The 15,915-nt window shown below is 39.9% G+C and overlaps 1 protein-coding gene across 3 annotated transcripts in view; it reads left to right on the top strand.

The window, feature by feature from the left end:
• Positions 1-15,915, top strand: part of CABIN1 (calcineurin binding protein 1) — a 102,856-nt gene that overhangs the window by 42,438 nt on the left and 44,503 nt on the right. For all 3 annotated transcript variants that reach the window (XM_062504061.1, XM_062504062.1, XM_062504060.1), the window contains exon 28: positions 1,004-1,117. In XM_062504061.1, the coding sequence (XP_062360045.1) occupies positions 1,004-1,117 (114 nt within the window). The remainder of the gene's footprint in view (positions 1-1,003; positions 1,118-15,915) is intronic.

The following is a 15,915-nucleotide window of genomic DNA, read 5'->3' as shown; positions in this document are numbered from 1 at the left end:
GGGGATGCTGCAGTTCTGGTAAGACACTGGAGATTTCTGCGTGCTTACTGTCATTAGCACAAAGACACTGATGATCGAGCAAAGCTTTTACTGTTTCACCAGGGTCTCATGAACAAAAATAATCTGGAACACAGGATAAGAACTTTTCTAATAACCCCCCCACCCCAACACACACACACACACACATACACAAAAAAAGGATATTGCAGCTGGAATATGCTTCTTGGATGGACATGATTTAATCACATTTGTGACTCACTGAAGTGTATTTCCAGTCCACAGAACACGAGTGCAACATTCTCATTTGTCTCTATGAACCAAACATCTTCCTCTTTCTTTCATGTCCTCTGTTGTGAAGTTTTCTGTACGAAAGCTGGTCAAATGTGACTCAAATGCCACTTTGGAACCGCAAAATAAAAAATGAAGCAAACCTTCCATCAGTGAAGTCTCACAATTAATAATTGTCCCATCTGTTGGTAACATTCTGCCTGGAGCCAACAGCTGTCCTTTGTTCTCAGCTACATAAGAGAGCTTCATGCACTGAACTCTTAGAGGGATAGTGCTTTTATAAATTTTTGGTTATCATCTATCATTTAGTCCCCTACTGATACTTTCTTGTTAATTCACGAGCGCTATTAACCAAGTTTGATATCAGTCACGGAATTTCCAGGGAGGTTTAGTGAACTTGCGTGGAGGGCAATGGCTGGGTAGGGCTAAAAGCTCTGAATTCACCACCCCACTAAAAGAAGGCTGCAGTTTAAGCCTGAAGGTCGAGGCCTGAGCTCTGGCAGTTATTCCCTGCAGGTGGTTGGCCCAAGGGAAGAGCTGGAAGCGCTTGCAGAGAGTGTGTGGGGAGAAAAATACTGTAGGAACAGCAAGTATGTAGAAAACGAGAAGAGACACCGCAAGTTAATAAATAAAAGTGTACTTTGTTTATGTACTTTTACCTGTGGTGGCATTTCCATCCCCTGCCCAGAACTCACCTGGCTGTTGTTGTTCACAGAACCTGCAGTGGGCACGGGACGTGCTGCTGGGCAGCGGGGTGCCCTGGCAGCAGCTGAAGCACATGCCTGCACAGGGCCTCTTCTGCGAGAGGAACAAGACCAATTTCTTCAACGTAAGTTTACACAGCTGATAAACACACTGAGCCTTCTCAGCCATCCCTGCAACACCTGCTTCTCATTTGAAAGGCTTGCAAAGGGATGGGGATGTGAAATTCCACACAGGCATGCTAAACAAGCCGTGAGCAGCAGCTAAAGGAAAGGAGAATTGCAGAGATATTTACCCTCTCTCTTGAAGGAAACCACACTAGAAGGACTATTTCTGGTGACCTTGAAAACATGGGGAGAGAAGCAGCAACATTGTTTCAGTTATGCAGTATTTATCATGTACTTGATGGCTGAGCCCTCTTTAAAAATTCTAATTTTGTTCATCTTAATTATCCTCTTGTTTATTGTTTCCCAACTCAATCTGCTCTTCTCATGATGAAAAATAATGCTATTTGCTCTAAGAACTCGGCTGAGTTGGAAGGAGCTTTCTTGTGCTCTGCTCTCTGTAGCATGGCTCAGCAGAAACAGTCTCCAAGCCCCAGGGTGAGGCAGCAGCACTGTCACACAGACTGTCCCTGTGTCTGAGATCACTTCCACAGGGGTACCTGTGCCTCACTGGCATGGGGCACACAATGCCTCTGACACTCACATGGGCATTTAGCAATCAATTCTCTGCTGTGATTGCCACTTACACACGGCTGTTGTCTTTGGTATCTTTGGCTTTTCCATGGTATGTCCCAGGGTTTTTGCCTTTTGTCCTTTTGTGATAAGGTTCTTTAGCAGTTCTGGTTTGCAGTGCATGGTGAGAGCCTGGAGATGCTCTGCCTGTCATTCTGGGCTGAGTACAGCCTAAATCTGTTATGTGGTTGCCTGTGATGACAGTGACAAAGTTTTGTGCCTCTGCTTTCCCATCCAGTCCTTCTGTTTTAATACTGGAATTGTGAAATTTATTTCAGCTTTGTTACCTGTTAACATCATCTTAATTTTTGCTGTATGTTGTGTTAATTAGCACCTCTCTGCAAACCTCTTTTAAGTACAAGGTAAGTGCTGTTCTGTGATTATAATACAACTAAGGAATACTGACAATAGTTCGGAATTAATTCATGGAACAGTCTGCAGAAAGGGTGAAAGGGTTTCTATACCATTACATCTTTCTGGAGAGAAATTTTGATTAACAAGTATTGTCAGCCAGCAACTAAATCCCATGCACCCATCTGATCACTCCCCTCCCATACCCTCCATGGGATGGGGAGGAGAATTGGAAAAAAGGTAAAGCCCGTGGACTAAGTTCAGTTAAACAATTGAAATAAAAAATATTAGAAGAATAGTAATGAAAAGGGAGCTAAGAAATAAGGAGGAATAAAACCCAAGAAAAACAAGTGATGCCCAATGTAGCTGCTCAGTACCTGCTGACTGATGGACCAGTTCCCTAGCAGCAGGCAGCTCCCCCCAGTTTAACCAGTATGTACTGGTTTATATACTTCCCTCTATTCCATGCTTTGGCCAGTTCCAGTCAGTTTCCTGGCCATGCTCCCTCCCAGCTTCTTGTGCACTTCCTCACTGGCAGAGCCTGGGAAACTGATTTAGAGTAAGCACTGCTTAGCAACAACTACAACATCAGTGTGTTATCAACATTATTCTCACACTGAATCCAAAACACAGTGCTGTACCAGCTACTAGGAATAGAATTAACTTCATCCCAGCTGAAACCAGGGCACAGCCTGATAGGGCAGACTAAACAGTGGTGACCTGATTGATGGCTACGTGGCTTTGTGCTGACTTCCCTGCGCTGTCTGCCAGTTTTCCCTACAAAAATCCTGCTGTGATTAGCCCCTCACACTTCTGAATGCTTGGACTCAGATTCACTTAGCACCAAGTATTTCTGTGGAAATTAATGGTTTTCTTCAACATGCTTCAAGCCAAGTGTGAACTTTGCATGATCAAGACTGACTTGTTCATCACTGCAGGGTTAAGTGTCAAAAGTATTCTGTTTTAATGTATGAGAAAGATGAGCAGTAGGGAACTGAGAGGTGTGTATAAGGGAGTGGTTCTACTTGAAAATGTGAATTACCACATTAAAACAGATCAGTGGTTGACCTAAATCGTGTCTAGTTTTTGAATGCTAATGCTGGCTAATTTAATTTAAAGAGATTTATTGTATTCCTAGGTGGAATTTTCTAGCATTATTTCAGGAAGTAATTATTTCCTACTCTGCATACTGATATCTTTATACTCTGAAGGATGAAAAGTACTAGTATAGATATTAGACAGCAGTAAAATAATGTTATTTTGTAAATCAACAAAAACTTTATTCCCATAATTGATTTCTTTAATCAGAAATTGGATACACTTTGAAAGAAAAGACAACCTTCAACAAAAGGGAATTTTGGGGATTATATTGGGGAATACTGGTAGAAAAGATAGAAGGTATTTGTAAATTATATTCTCTGTTTGAATTTGGGTCTGTCAGCATACAAAGGTAGTGTTAGTCTTGAGTCTTCCATGTAGACCACTGTCTGCAGGCTTTAGAAATTTTGGTTTGGGGATGAACTCTAGTGTCTTAGCTGTGGGGACATCTTGATTTATTCCTGTGTGCATGCAGGTTAGTCTTCCTGGTAACAGGCATGAGTTTAGCACAATAAAATGTTGTGGTGGTCTCATTTTCTACTCCGCAATATTTTCAAAATCCTCTGCAAGTAACATTGTGTGAAGCATGTGGCATTAATCCAGAACAGATGACACAGACATAGCACAGTGAGAAAATCCAGATCTGAGAGGGAAAGGGCTACAAGTGCCCATGACAAAAAGCTGGTGGTGTCAGCTGACATTCCAGAATTGGACAAACCTAAATCTGTGAACAACTTGGAAAACAACCTCTCAGCTCTGCTGACCTTGCCTGGGTTAAACCACAACTGTTCTGTTCTCATGCAAAGCTCCCAGCCAGGCAGTGGGGAAGAGACTGAGCTGCACCATCTGGGTCAGAGCTCTGGTGTGTCATCCCCTGTGCAGATGGTGCTGCAGCCCACTGTCCCAGCTCCTGTCTTCACATACAGACTCGGGTGATAAAACATAAGTTCTAGCTCTCTGCAAAAGTAGTCTCATCTAATCTTAGAAATTAAATGGCCAACCTTAAGATTTTCTAAGCCTATTAATGTCCCCCAGGGTTATTTCCAACAGAAATCTTTTACCCAAAGTGTTTATTTGCTTCCATAAAATGCCTTTGGCTTTCTATTTTGAGAACTCTTCAACCTTCATGATACAAAAGAGTTAAATGAATGTCTCAGTGTAGTTTTCTGTAGATACTTTACTACTGGAATATCTTTTTCTTCTGCAGCAAGTAGCACTGGTGTTTTTAGTCTCTTGTAGAGAAGATTTAGGGTTGTTGAAATTACAACTGACTCAGTTTTACAAGTACAAACAACAGAATGCAAGAGAGAAAGCTAGCAGCTCCTCCCAGACATTTTATAAATCATGCATACTCCTAGTAGAATTATTTATGAAATGTTTATGACAGCACTGTATGAAAAGAAATAAACCTGAGTAAAGCTGTCTCTTGTTAAATTTTACTGCAGAACTGCTGGTCTGGATATGTGTGTCACGGGCTGTTGTATAATTTGTTAGCTGTCACTCTTCTGCAACTTAAATGAGCAAAAAAGGCATGTTCAGTTAGCCCTGACTTCTTCTCATTTGACATATTAGAATAATGTCAGGATGCTCAGAACTTCCCCCTTTCAGTTCTATGAAAAAGTAGTGTTACTGCATTATTGTACTTATTTGTTTCCCAAGCAGTAAAGAAAGGCCCTTATTTTCTGTAAGCAGAGGTTTTTGCATATTCATGGCTTTGTTAGTGATGGCAATCATATAAATGAATATTGCTGTTAGATTTTAAGGAGTTTCAGCTGTGTTCATATAAATTGCTGTCAAATCTGTTTTGTTTGACCATTTCTCTCGTGCATGTACAGGTACATTGCAGCTTTTCTCCTCTTCTTTTTCTCAGTGTGAGTGTAAATATATGCAGAGATTTTTTTTTTTTTAGGATGGCTGCAGGATGGTTTCTATAGTAACTAAATTAGAAATTATTTCAGCAGGAGAAAAAAAATCCCAATATATTGCTTTATATAGTAGGGCACTTTCTTATATACCCAGATTTCATGGTACTATTAATAAAACAAAGTTAAACTTTGTGCAGAGATGATGGGCATTAATCAGGCTGTGGGTAGGTGGGGATTGTGGAAGGACCATTTTGGTGGTTGAGCTGCCTGTGTCAGGCAGTTCTCCGTTTGGTTTAATGTACACTATTTGTATTTTCCTGGCACATCTTTTGTGGTAATAATAATCTGTGGTAATAAAGATCTTCATGTCCATTTTTGGTAACTGTTCCCCACAGACAAAAGCTGTGCATGCACACCATATACTGTAGTGTAGACATTGACGTGCATGAAGTCTTGCTGCAAATTGTTATGGATAATTGTTCTGGTTTTAATTCCAAAAGCAAGGCAGTGTGTTTATTCTCTTCTGGAGAATATTCTCTTCCTTCATTCTGTAGTCTGGGCAAGCGGGGTCAAATTAAGGTGGGGGCATCCACTGAGTGCCTGAAGCTGGAGACAGCAGTGAGTTCCCTTTATTTTGCCTTTGTTCGTGCCAAGTGTGACTGGGCACTGGCAGGAGACTCTGCTGAGCAGAGGGGCAGGTTCTGGACACTGAGTAGTTGAAGTCTAGAGTTGGTGCTGCAGGTTTCTAAAGGCAGTTCTTACACAGCATGGTGTTACCCAGTGGGAGCTTTGTCTGGTACTGTCCATGTAGCAGGTTCTTCCCTTAGCTGTGTTCCAGGCTGAGAGTTACACCTGCCTGTCTTAAGAGGAAAATTAGTTCTGAAAAGGAGAGGAGGGTGCTGTTCTGGGGTTGTGTGTGACCAGAGCCATACAGGTGAAGTCGAGGTGTAAAAAAGAAAGCTCTTAGGAAGTCCCCAGTATAGGGGGCAAACAGGCAACATGCCTCAGCTCTCCTGGAAGTTGGGCAGTTCTGTCAAGGAAATTTCATTTTATGCCTCAATTGTTTTTATATATCCCATAGATAGGCATTACTGGCCACTGTCAAAAATATGGCATTGAGTGAATATATGGGATTTTCTTTTGACCAATTCAGCTGTTTGTTTCCCATTTCCTGAAGTGTAACCTCAGCATTAGTGATTCTCATGCCTTTGATTAAAATGCAAGATTTGTTGCAGAATTTAACGTCTCTGTTAGAGACAGCTGGCTATATATCATCCAGGGGAAGAGGGAAATCCATTAGCAGTGCTCTGAACCTAATTTAGATGTGTGTTCTGCCCAGTCTGAGTTTGCTACTAATGTTGGTTTGAAGAACCCCCAAACAGCACACAGTGCCAAGGGGCAGCTCTTCAAGGTTGCTTGAGACAACCTGACTGAAAGTTAACGTTCAGTATTTCCTGCCATGTACTCAAAAACTTGAAACTGGAGGCAACAGCAGACTTAAACCACTTCTGTAGAAATCTTACCACTCTGCTTTCCTTCCTGTCCTTGGCTGGTGAGAGATCTGAGTTACTCTCCTCCTGCTCATAGCTGATGTGTCTCTTTTTGGTTGGCAAATGTGCCTCCAGCTCCTAGACATCTGCTGTGTGAACATGAGCCTTCCGACCAAACTACTGCCATTTAAATCACACTGGGGGGGAAATGGAAAAAACTTGAAGAAACTTGCTGTGTATCCATTGAGTTGAGATTGGGCCCTCAGCATGGTGAGAACTCCTCAGCATGGAGTTTAATCATGCATGGAGGCTCTAAGAAAATTAATGATTATGTTTTAGTTTGATCGTGATGGGTTCTGAAAAAAATGTTGGTCTTTTAAGTGCTTCTAATGCTTTATGTGAAAATGAGTATGAGGGCTTGCTAACTCAAATTAAAAAAAAAAAAAATAAAAAAAATCACAAGGGACATCCCAGAAATCACAAGGGTTTAGTTATTCCGTTTTGCCGTTTGTACTTCTGAGTGTTTTGGATGCCATTTTTATGCAACCACAAGGGAACAGAAGGCATAAAGGAATCATTAAAAAAAAGCCCAAAAAACACTTTGATTCCAGCAACTAAATAATGCTTGAAGCAAGTTATTAGACATAGTACCATTTAATATGCAAAAACAAGTGTCTGGAAAAGGTGATCTCCACCACTGACACTGTGTAGTTGCACTAAACAAAATAGTAATCATACCATAATGACAACATATAATAATAGTCTAATTTCTTTTTTTTCTCCTACCTTTTCTTTTCTGTGCTTAGGCTAGGTAGATAGGGACAGCTGGTTAGAAGATGGTTAAATTCCTACCTACTTTAGAAGATAGAATTGTCTTTAATCTCTTCAGGAGATGGCCATATTCTGGCCATGAAATGTCAGTGTTTTCCCTGGGCAGGAACAGGCCCAGCACAGTGCTCTGCTCTGTGAAAGGGCTGTTCAGTAATGCAGCTCCCCCTGCCAGCTCTCCACCAACTGGGAGGGACTCAGATGTTAAGTAAAAGACATCTCCCTGCTAGGTATTTTGTCCTCGTGCTAGGAGGAGCCAGTACTCAGTGAAATGAAGTGACAGTTTGGGAGCTGGTGCTGTCAGCAGTGCTGGGCTGTGCTCAGGAGGCTCCTGCAGTGGGGAGCCTGTGCTGCACAGGGACTGCCAGAGCCCAGGCTCTCCTCGGGCACACACAGCACAGACCTCGCTGCTCTGCCTCGCATGGGCTGGAGCTGCCACACTGCCTGCCTGGCCTGCTGCCCCAGGAATTTTAACAAGGATTTCAGAGCTTTTTCTACGTTCCCAAATAATGACATTGTAGAGCTATTGTTCTTTGTCTTGGTGAGGAAACCGTTTCTGGTGTGGTGAAGACACTTGGGTGGAAAACTGCTGGGAGTAAATGAAAAACCCTCCAGGAGTCCCTTCTGAGCCAAATGATTCTATTGATAGCCTTAATTTGTAAATACTATATAAATGGCAGATATTTTATGGTTACATTACAAGTTAAAGTTTGGAAGACTGAAAAATGCAAACAAGTCAGCGTTTTCCCATTCTCTTTTCCTTGTTTTTCTTCCTTTTTGGTCTTTGCTAATATTCTCCATTTCCCTTCACTGTATCTTCTGCAGAGGAAAATAATGTCACAGGTGTGATGCTTCCAGCACTCATCATTGAATGTTCCTTGAGCCACAGGATTTGAGGAACTCCTGCTGAAAAAAATCATTGTCTTACCTGCCTGCAGATTCAGGAAATCATATCTGCATTGATTACATATAATATTTATTTACAGGATTATTTTTGCATCAAATATAGAAACTAGGAGTGGATTTTTGGTTTTTAATTAACACTTAAATTTTGGACAACCTGATTCATTAAAATGTGTAATAAGGTGATAACCTAGCCCTTTTCTCAAACCATGACTGAAAGTCAATTTTATGAAACTGAACATGTATGAAATATTAGTGGCTCTGACTCTGTTGAATTTACTGAAGTTTTTGTGTTTGAAATAGGCTGACAGTTTCTATGTGGGAAAAGGTAGCTTTTCAAAAGTCCACATTTTAGTAAAGTAATCATATTAATGTCCCTTGCTTTTCTCATCTAGCATGGTAAATGGCCTCCACTGGGGAAAGGAGAAGCAGGAAAGTATGATACAAGCTGTCCCTATAGACGGAGTTAAATTATTTCTTTCCTGACTCTACCCTTGATAGTTGTTCTTTTGTCAGTAAAAAGCCATTTTCCATCTTTGCCCATCGTTTTTCCATCTGTAAACTTAATGTCATTCTCCTCATCCATCCACCATCCACCGATTTTTCTAACGTTTTAGTTGAAAGAACGCCTTTAATAGGTGCACAGGAGTTTGTTTTCTCATTCTCTCTCACTTGCTCATGTGTGCTCACTCTCTTATGCAACCTTAGTACCAAGTCTGGGACCAAAGGTAAGCAAGGAGTTAACTGTGCATGTGCAGCTTTCATAGTGATTGGCCTGAGACCAGAAACCCAGCAAGCAATGAAGTCTTAAAAGTTGCCTATAAAAAGCTAGATAACTTTTTCAACCTCTGCCCAACATGTTATTTACAGTTCTTCACTCCATCCTCTTGGAAAAACAGAACTCATCAGTGAAAAATGTCCGTCGTTCACAGCGTTTTCTGTCTCAATATATACACGCTGTTCTTCCTGGCCAACTTTGCAGGCTTCCAAGACCCAGCTAGTAAAGATGCCAATAAATCTAAATCCCTGGAGATACAAGCATGGGGTTTGGAACTGTCGTTTGTGCCAGTGGATATTAAACAGCTATTTTTTTCCATTCTGTTTCCCTAGGAAAAGTTTCTTCTTTTGTTGAGTAATTGAATTTCTAGGCAAAGGTAAGCAAGGGAGCAAATAACCTGAAATAAATGAAGCTATTGCTTTGTGGAAGAGAATTTGTCATGGAGATTGTTGTGTGTTACAGGACATTGAGCAGTTAGTTTTAAATCTGGACCTTAAAAGTCTTACAGCAACCATTCCACCCACTCTAAACAGTATTTGAAAGGTGGAGGCTTGCTGGAATACTGTGTGATGAGTGCTTTTTTACAGATGTGTAATGAGTAAGTCCATAATTTGATTTTTCCATCTGCTGGCTGTGTATCAGATACAAGTGGGACAGCTACTTTTAGGCACTTAATGGGATTACTTTTATACTTGGAGTGGCTTCTTTCCTCTTAAAAAAAAATTAAATAGGATTTTTAAACTAAGTTAAGATTTTTTAAAATACAGTAGGAGAACATAGTTTTAAAGGTAGTGATCCATGATCCACGTTTTTATTTTTTATGTGTGTTATATGTCTGTTATCCATTTATCAGACTAGTTTTTGCAGATTCTTACTATGAGTTATTTCTCCTAGCTTTATCATGGAAATAAATGGTAAGAACAGTTACATCAGTGTAGACTGCTGCATAAACAAAACAAAGCAAACAAACCCAGAAGAGACTAAATCTGAAATCTTCAAAGAAAATCTAAGATATAAAATTGAATCTTTAATTACTTATCATTCGCTTTCCTTTCTCCTGAAAATTCCTACAGCAGTTTCCTCTTTTATACATTGAATTTTGTAGATATTTCCAGGACTACTTTTGAGGTAGGTATCAGCTTGTATCTGATCTTGCTCAGTACAGCACTTGTCTGTGCCATATTTCAGGTATGACAGATTTTTTTCATTCCTGAATCTTGTCTGTATAAAAACACCAATCTCACCCTTAAGTTAAAAGACCCCAAATGGCAGTGAGGGAAGACAAAACCACTTCCATCAGACAAACAGCTCATCCTGCCTTTCTGGAACCCTGTGAGAATTTCCTTCTGCACCAGCGATGGTTTTAATTTACCTGGAATTATGGTAGTTTATTATAACTTTCATCCTTGTAGGAAGAAGAGAATTAATAGTGAAATTAACTTTATTTTTATTAAAGAAGTGTATTTCAGGAATTTCAGTTCTCTAGAAAAGGATTTAAGTATTTTTCATGGATATACACTGTCTTAGTGTAAAAATGAAAACAGAAGAATGTGGGATGAGAGCAGCATGATGCAAGTCTGTGTGTACCTGTGAAAGCAGGTAGCATTTATAGGTAAATATTTTTTAACTTGATGGCTACAGCAAGATATAATTGGCCAAGTTAGAAAGATTAAGATGGGGAAGAGAAGATGGCAGATGATGCCAGGTACAAACAGGTTTGTTGTGTGTAGGGTGACTGCAGTGTCACTGTGCAGAGCTGACATGTGGACATTGAAGTGGGAGTTCTCTGAGTAATAGTACTCCATCTTTTGGCAAAATTCCTAAAGTTAGAGGAGTAAAAATGTTGAATATTGTATAGTGTGTTATTGTTCCAGACTCTTTGGCTCCTGTGGAGGAGGTAGGATTTCCTGGCATAATGTGAACACTTTTGGAGTTTGCGTGGTAGCTGCTGTTGGAAACAGCAGGGGTTGACCACTTAGACAAGGTGACTTTCTCAGCCTCCTGAAAGGAATGGAAACAAAATAGGATTGAGTAGGTGAGTGAAAGTAATGAAGCCCATAGTGGTCAGTATTTCAGCGTGCTCCTCTGAACACTCAGATCTATTACTCTGATCCAACAGGGGAATTTCTGTAAGAGCTTGATTGACAAATGGCTTTTTTCCAGGAGCTTTATGGCCTTTGTTCATTTCAGTGGCCTCCACTTCATCTCCTCCAGTTTGCTTACTCACCTTCTGTCAATAAAGTTGCACAAATTCGGCTTTTATGCAGCTGTTTAATTTTTCTGTAGGTTAGAGGAAGGAAAATCAGGAAAAAAAGCCACCACAAACTTTTTACTTGAAGCACTTCCTAACAGTTACTCAGAATGAATTATGAATTTTGCTGTCTATTTGGTTTGCTGACACAGTAAAAATCAGAACTGAAAACTCCTACCAGGTCATTTTCTATTTAAATCTTTATCTCTTCAACTGCACCCTGTGTGTGTATTCCAAGTGAATTAGCACTTAGACTATGATCTCCTGTTCAGCAGACTGAAGCTAGTGGGAGTCATTAATACAATGGCATTTTCTTAAGTATTCAGAGATAATTTAATGAGCTTGGTGTAACAGCTAAAATGATTTCTGTTTACACATGCCTGGTTTATTCCTCCTGACAGACTACACTAAGGGTTTAAAAGTATGTGTTGGGGTTTGTTGCTCATTTTTTTCTTAATTAATAGTGTAACTATCAACTACAGCATTTCAGAATCACTGGGCTCCAGTTATTTCTGTGATACTGAACTGACTAACATATTTCCAGATGGGAAAAATCTGGACAAACCTGAAGATGGGCCAGGCTTTATGTCCATGTAGTTCATCCACAGAGAAGTGTGTGCAGCCATCCCAAACTGTGACACTGGCACTGCCTTCTGTCATGGGTGATCTGCTTAATACAGAGTACATATTTTATGTTTGTAATCCATGTGTGTCACTGCTCGTGGCAGATTCAGTTTTTAAAAAGCTGAAATAGAATCATAAATAAGATTTTCAAGAGAAGCAGGGCTTGCAGGACTGTGTGGCTGTATAATGAAGATAGGATTTCTGAGGTGAATGCAGTGCAGTATTTTCAAAGGTATTTTCTTGGTAGCATAAGGGAAAATACTCATAAAGGGAATGTGAGTGTTGAAATGAAATGCACAATCCAAATACTCTGTAAGCTGCAATACTGACAATGGGATAAACTTAATCCTTAAAAATGGTATTTAGTGACACATAAAGGTGCTGTTTTCATGCCTGCAACACAGTAGTTTTTTCAACGGGCTTGAAAGAAAAACATATGGCTTTGTTTGTCCTTAGACTGACAGCTCTGTACTAAAGGTCTTACTGAAAATTAATTACTTCCCACCAGGTTTCAGGTCAGGGTATTTTCATTGTAATTTTTTTCCCAATTACTAAGACAGCAAAAGTATTTTTCTGAATTATTTATACTAAAGAGAGCATTACTTTCAGAACCAATAAAAATAATACTTCACATTTCCTAGTGTTTCAAATAAAACATGCAACTATGTACACGGACGTTTTCTGAAACTTGAGCTTATTTTAAACAAAGATTTTGGAAGCTTAGGTTTTTACTAAATATTTTTTTAAAACCTTCTTTTCAATATTTAAATTGCATGAGCAAATAAGCAATATTTTGTATAATTTGTAAACAGAATGCTAAGCTATAAAAGTATTAGAAACTGACTGAAATTTAAATTAACAGCAGTGTGTTCCAGCTGGAGGGAGTCTTGTTCAGGAAACAGGCTTGGCTTCTCAGCATTGCTAGGCTGTGTTACAGAATTTCAAGTGGAGAATTTTACCAGAAAACCCAGTGTGGATTGCTTTGGAGATCATCAGTGTCTGGATGTGAAATTTCAGAACAGTTGCCCTTGTTGACATTCATAAATATCAACTCCTGTGCCATAAAAATAATTATTCCAAGTTGTGCCCCTTGTCACGCAGGCACTTAGAAAGCAAGAGGATTTGAATTAGGGAAGAAAAGAGGAGACACAGACAGGACTTAACTGCCTTACACATTTCCTGCCCAGGGAATTCTCAGCCCAGGATTTAGACAATCAGTCAATGTGACCCTGCTGACAAAGTAGGGGAGAAATCATTTTAAACAGAAGGGTGGGTTTCTGCTTTGTGAATTAGTAGTGAGGGGTATTGCTGTCTTTCTGAAATCGTTGCTAGAAGCCACAGCCGCTGTTTTCTGGGCTGAACATCACGGTGACAGGGTAGGCAGGTAAAGCATTCCCATGTAGGCCTATTTTCTGGGTTATTTTGTCACTGTCTTCTCAATATGTCACTTCTCTCCCTTCAAAATCTGACAAGTCTCTGCATGCTTTTTGTGACTAATTGAGCCAGAATAAAATTTCCTGCCTCTGTATGTTCTTGAATCGATAAGGTAAAGCAAAGCAAAGTGTCTTTCTTCCTGAAAACTTCTGTCTGAGAGCTGTCTCCAGCGGCAGACTGGAGCTGACAAAATGAAAGGCCCACCAGGAGATGAATCTGAATCTGAAGTCTTTTAAGTATGTGGGCAGCAAGGTGAAGGCAGCAAGATGATGAATTGCAGATTTCTGTTCCAAGTCTCCTTTCAGCTTCGTTTATTCTTATTGCTACCTTTTGACATCCTCCTCTCCCATTTTTCCATTTGCACTTGATCTTCTTCCATTTGCCCTTTTGAGAACTACAGTTCAAATGTTGTGTGTAGACAAATCATTTGATATGATTTTACATTTGTTTGTCTCTAGACAGACAGCATGTGGTCCATCTGAAGTTCCAAAAATAATAGCTTTATCTGTAGAAATTGCTGTTCTTGAATAAGTTTTTCAGGTGTAAAATTATATCAAATTGAGTTCCAGCCCTGATGGAAAAGCGTCCTGGAAAATACTTATATAAGACCACAAAGTTTGCCACTCTGGATTAGACAGAGGTTTCTAGGCAAATATTTAAATTTGGTAGCTATTGTTACCTGACTGCAAGATTGAAAATACCTGAGTTAAAGGAGGCAAATGCTGCTGGAGGAATGATACTTTACTTTCTAGTTCCTGTAGGACTTGCACTGAACTGGAAACTTCAGATTACTCTTATCTCTACACAGAAGAAAGAAGTCATCTGTAAGTGTTTTCAGTGTCCTACTTCCTTAAAAACAAGAGGTAAAACCTACCTCTGCTAAGTGGAAATAGAGTTCATGCCAGGATTTACAGTGCATATCCTTCAAACTGGAAAAAAAACCCAAAAAAAACAAACAAAAAACCCACCCAAAAAAACCCATTTGAAAATGGAACAGAATTTCAAATGACCTTAACAAATTCATATGCTGTGTTTGCAAGAAAAGCTGGCACCCTTATCTCAACAGTGCAGAGAGGCCTGCAACCTTTCTGAACATTCATTATTCACCCTAGAACATTTCATGGAGAAATCCCAGTGTGCAGAAGTGTAAAATCATTTCCATCTGGCTCCTAAGTATTGTGGCACCGGAGAGCACATGCTAGAGCTTACATACTGTAGCTGGCTGAGGTGTTCATCAGACTTTTTCTGATTGTTATTGATTTGATCGATCCAAAGATTTTTAAACAAAAAATTGTAAATGAGGCTGGAAGCAGAAAACATGGAGTTCAATACAAACTTGTCAGTTTTAATGGTCTGGAATAGTGCTTTGCACTCCTCCTTTCCCATAACTGAAGGATAAGTATAGGTCATGGTTTTTGAGGATTACCAGTTGCACCTAGGATGATTGTTTTCCTTTCTCAGAGATGGTTTGCTGAGCTGAAACTATTCATTCTGAGTATTTATTTTTAAAAGGATAAATGTTAGGTCATCTTGTTGACTCTGGGCATGTTTCAAGTTCCCTGTAATTGCTCTGTCAGTCTTTTTCCCATCCATCCTTCCTTGCCAAAATGCATAAAGCCACATGTTTTGTTCCTATATCACCTAAATTAAGCTTAAAAGCAGTAGATGTTAGCTGTTTCTATAGCCCTCATTTGCAGAATGTCTCCAACTAATAAAACAAGAAAGTGGTGTATCATCTTTTACCCTTAATCAGCCAGAAGACTTTAATATTGTGTTGCAAATACTGCTCTGTATAAAAGTAATGAGTGAAAAGGCCTTTGATTTTAGGTGGTGTTGAGTCTGCTCCAAGAGCAGTGGTGGGATGGTGCCAGCCACCCTCCACAGGAGCCTGGAGCAGAGCTGCAGCTTCCAGGGATATGAGAGGGGGGAAGCCTGTGAATAACTCAAGGACATTTCTGACACAATCACCAAAGGTTTAGTCCCTTTCTTTGAACACCAGGTAGTCTTATCCACTTGTTTTTCACAACCCTCCTGAATTTGGAGCATCTGTGTAACATGTCCTGTATCCAGAATGTGAAAATCCTGTGGTGTGTTGTTGGTTCCCACAGGTACAGGGGATGCCACTTACCCTTCATGAACAGATACATTTTTTACCTTAGGTAACTAATTTGGAATTATTTTGCTCAGTAGCACCGTAAGTTATGTACACCTGCACGTGCAAGTATTGCAAAATTCCTTCTGCCTGTGCTGGTTCAGATAACTGACTAATGTATGCTGTAGGAGTCTGCAGTGCAAACATGGGAAATACCATGGTGATTAATGAAAATGCCAGTCAGAGAGACAAAAAGTTGATAAGAAACCTTTGGAATTGGACAGAATCAAAGATAATACATGGTGAAAAATATATCCTTTTAAATTTAAAGAGACAATGTCAAATTAGTGAAGAGCAACAGTGTACTTAACCCCAGCGACAGCAACTACTTAATTTGCATTAAAAATGACAATACATAGGAAAAAGCCCCAGTGTAGTAGGGAGATAGGAGCTCTACTGTGACTAAAGGAGCAG

The sequence above is a fragment of the Cinclus cinclus genome, chromosome 17, assembly GCF_963662255.1.
Source record: "Cinclus cinclus chromosome 17, bCinCin1.1, whole genome shotgun sequence".
In the NCBI taxonomy this organism is placed as follows: domain Eukaryota; kingdom Metazoa; phylum Chordata; class Aves; order Passeriformes; family Cinclidae; genus Cinclus; species Cinclus cinclus.
Note: the sequence above shows the minus strand (reverse complement) of the source record. Positions and strands in the feature narration are given on the sequence as shown.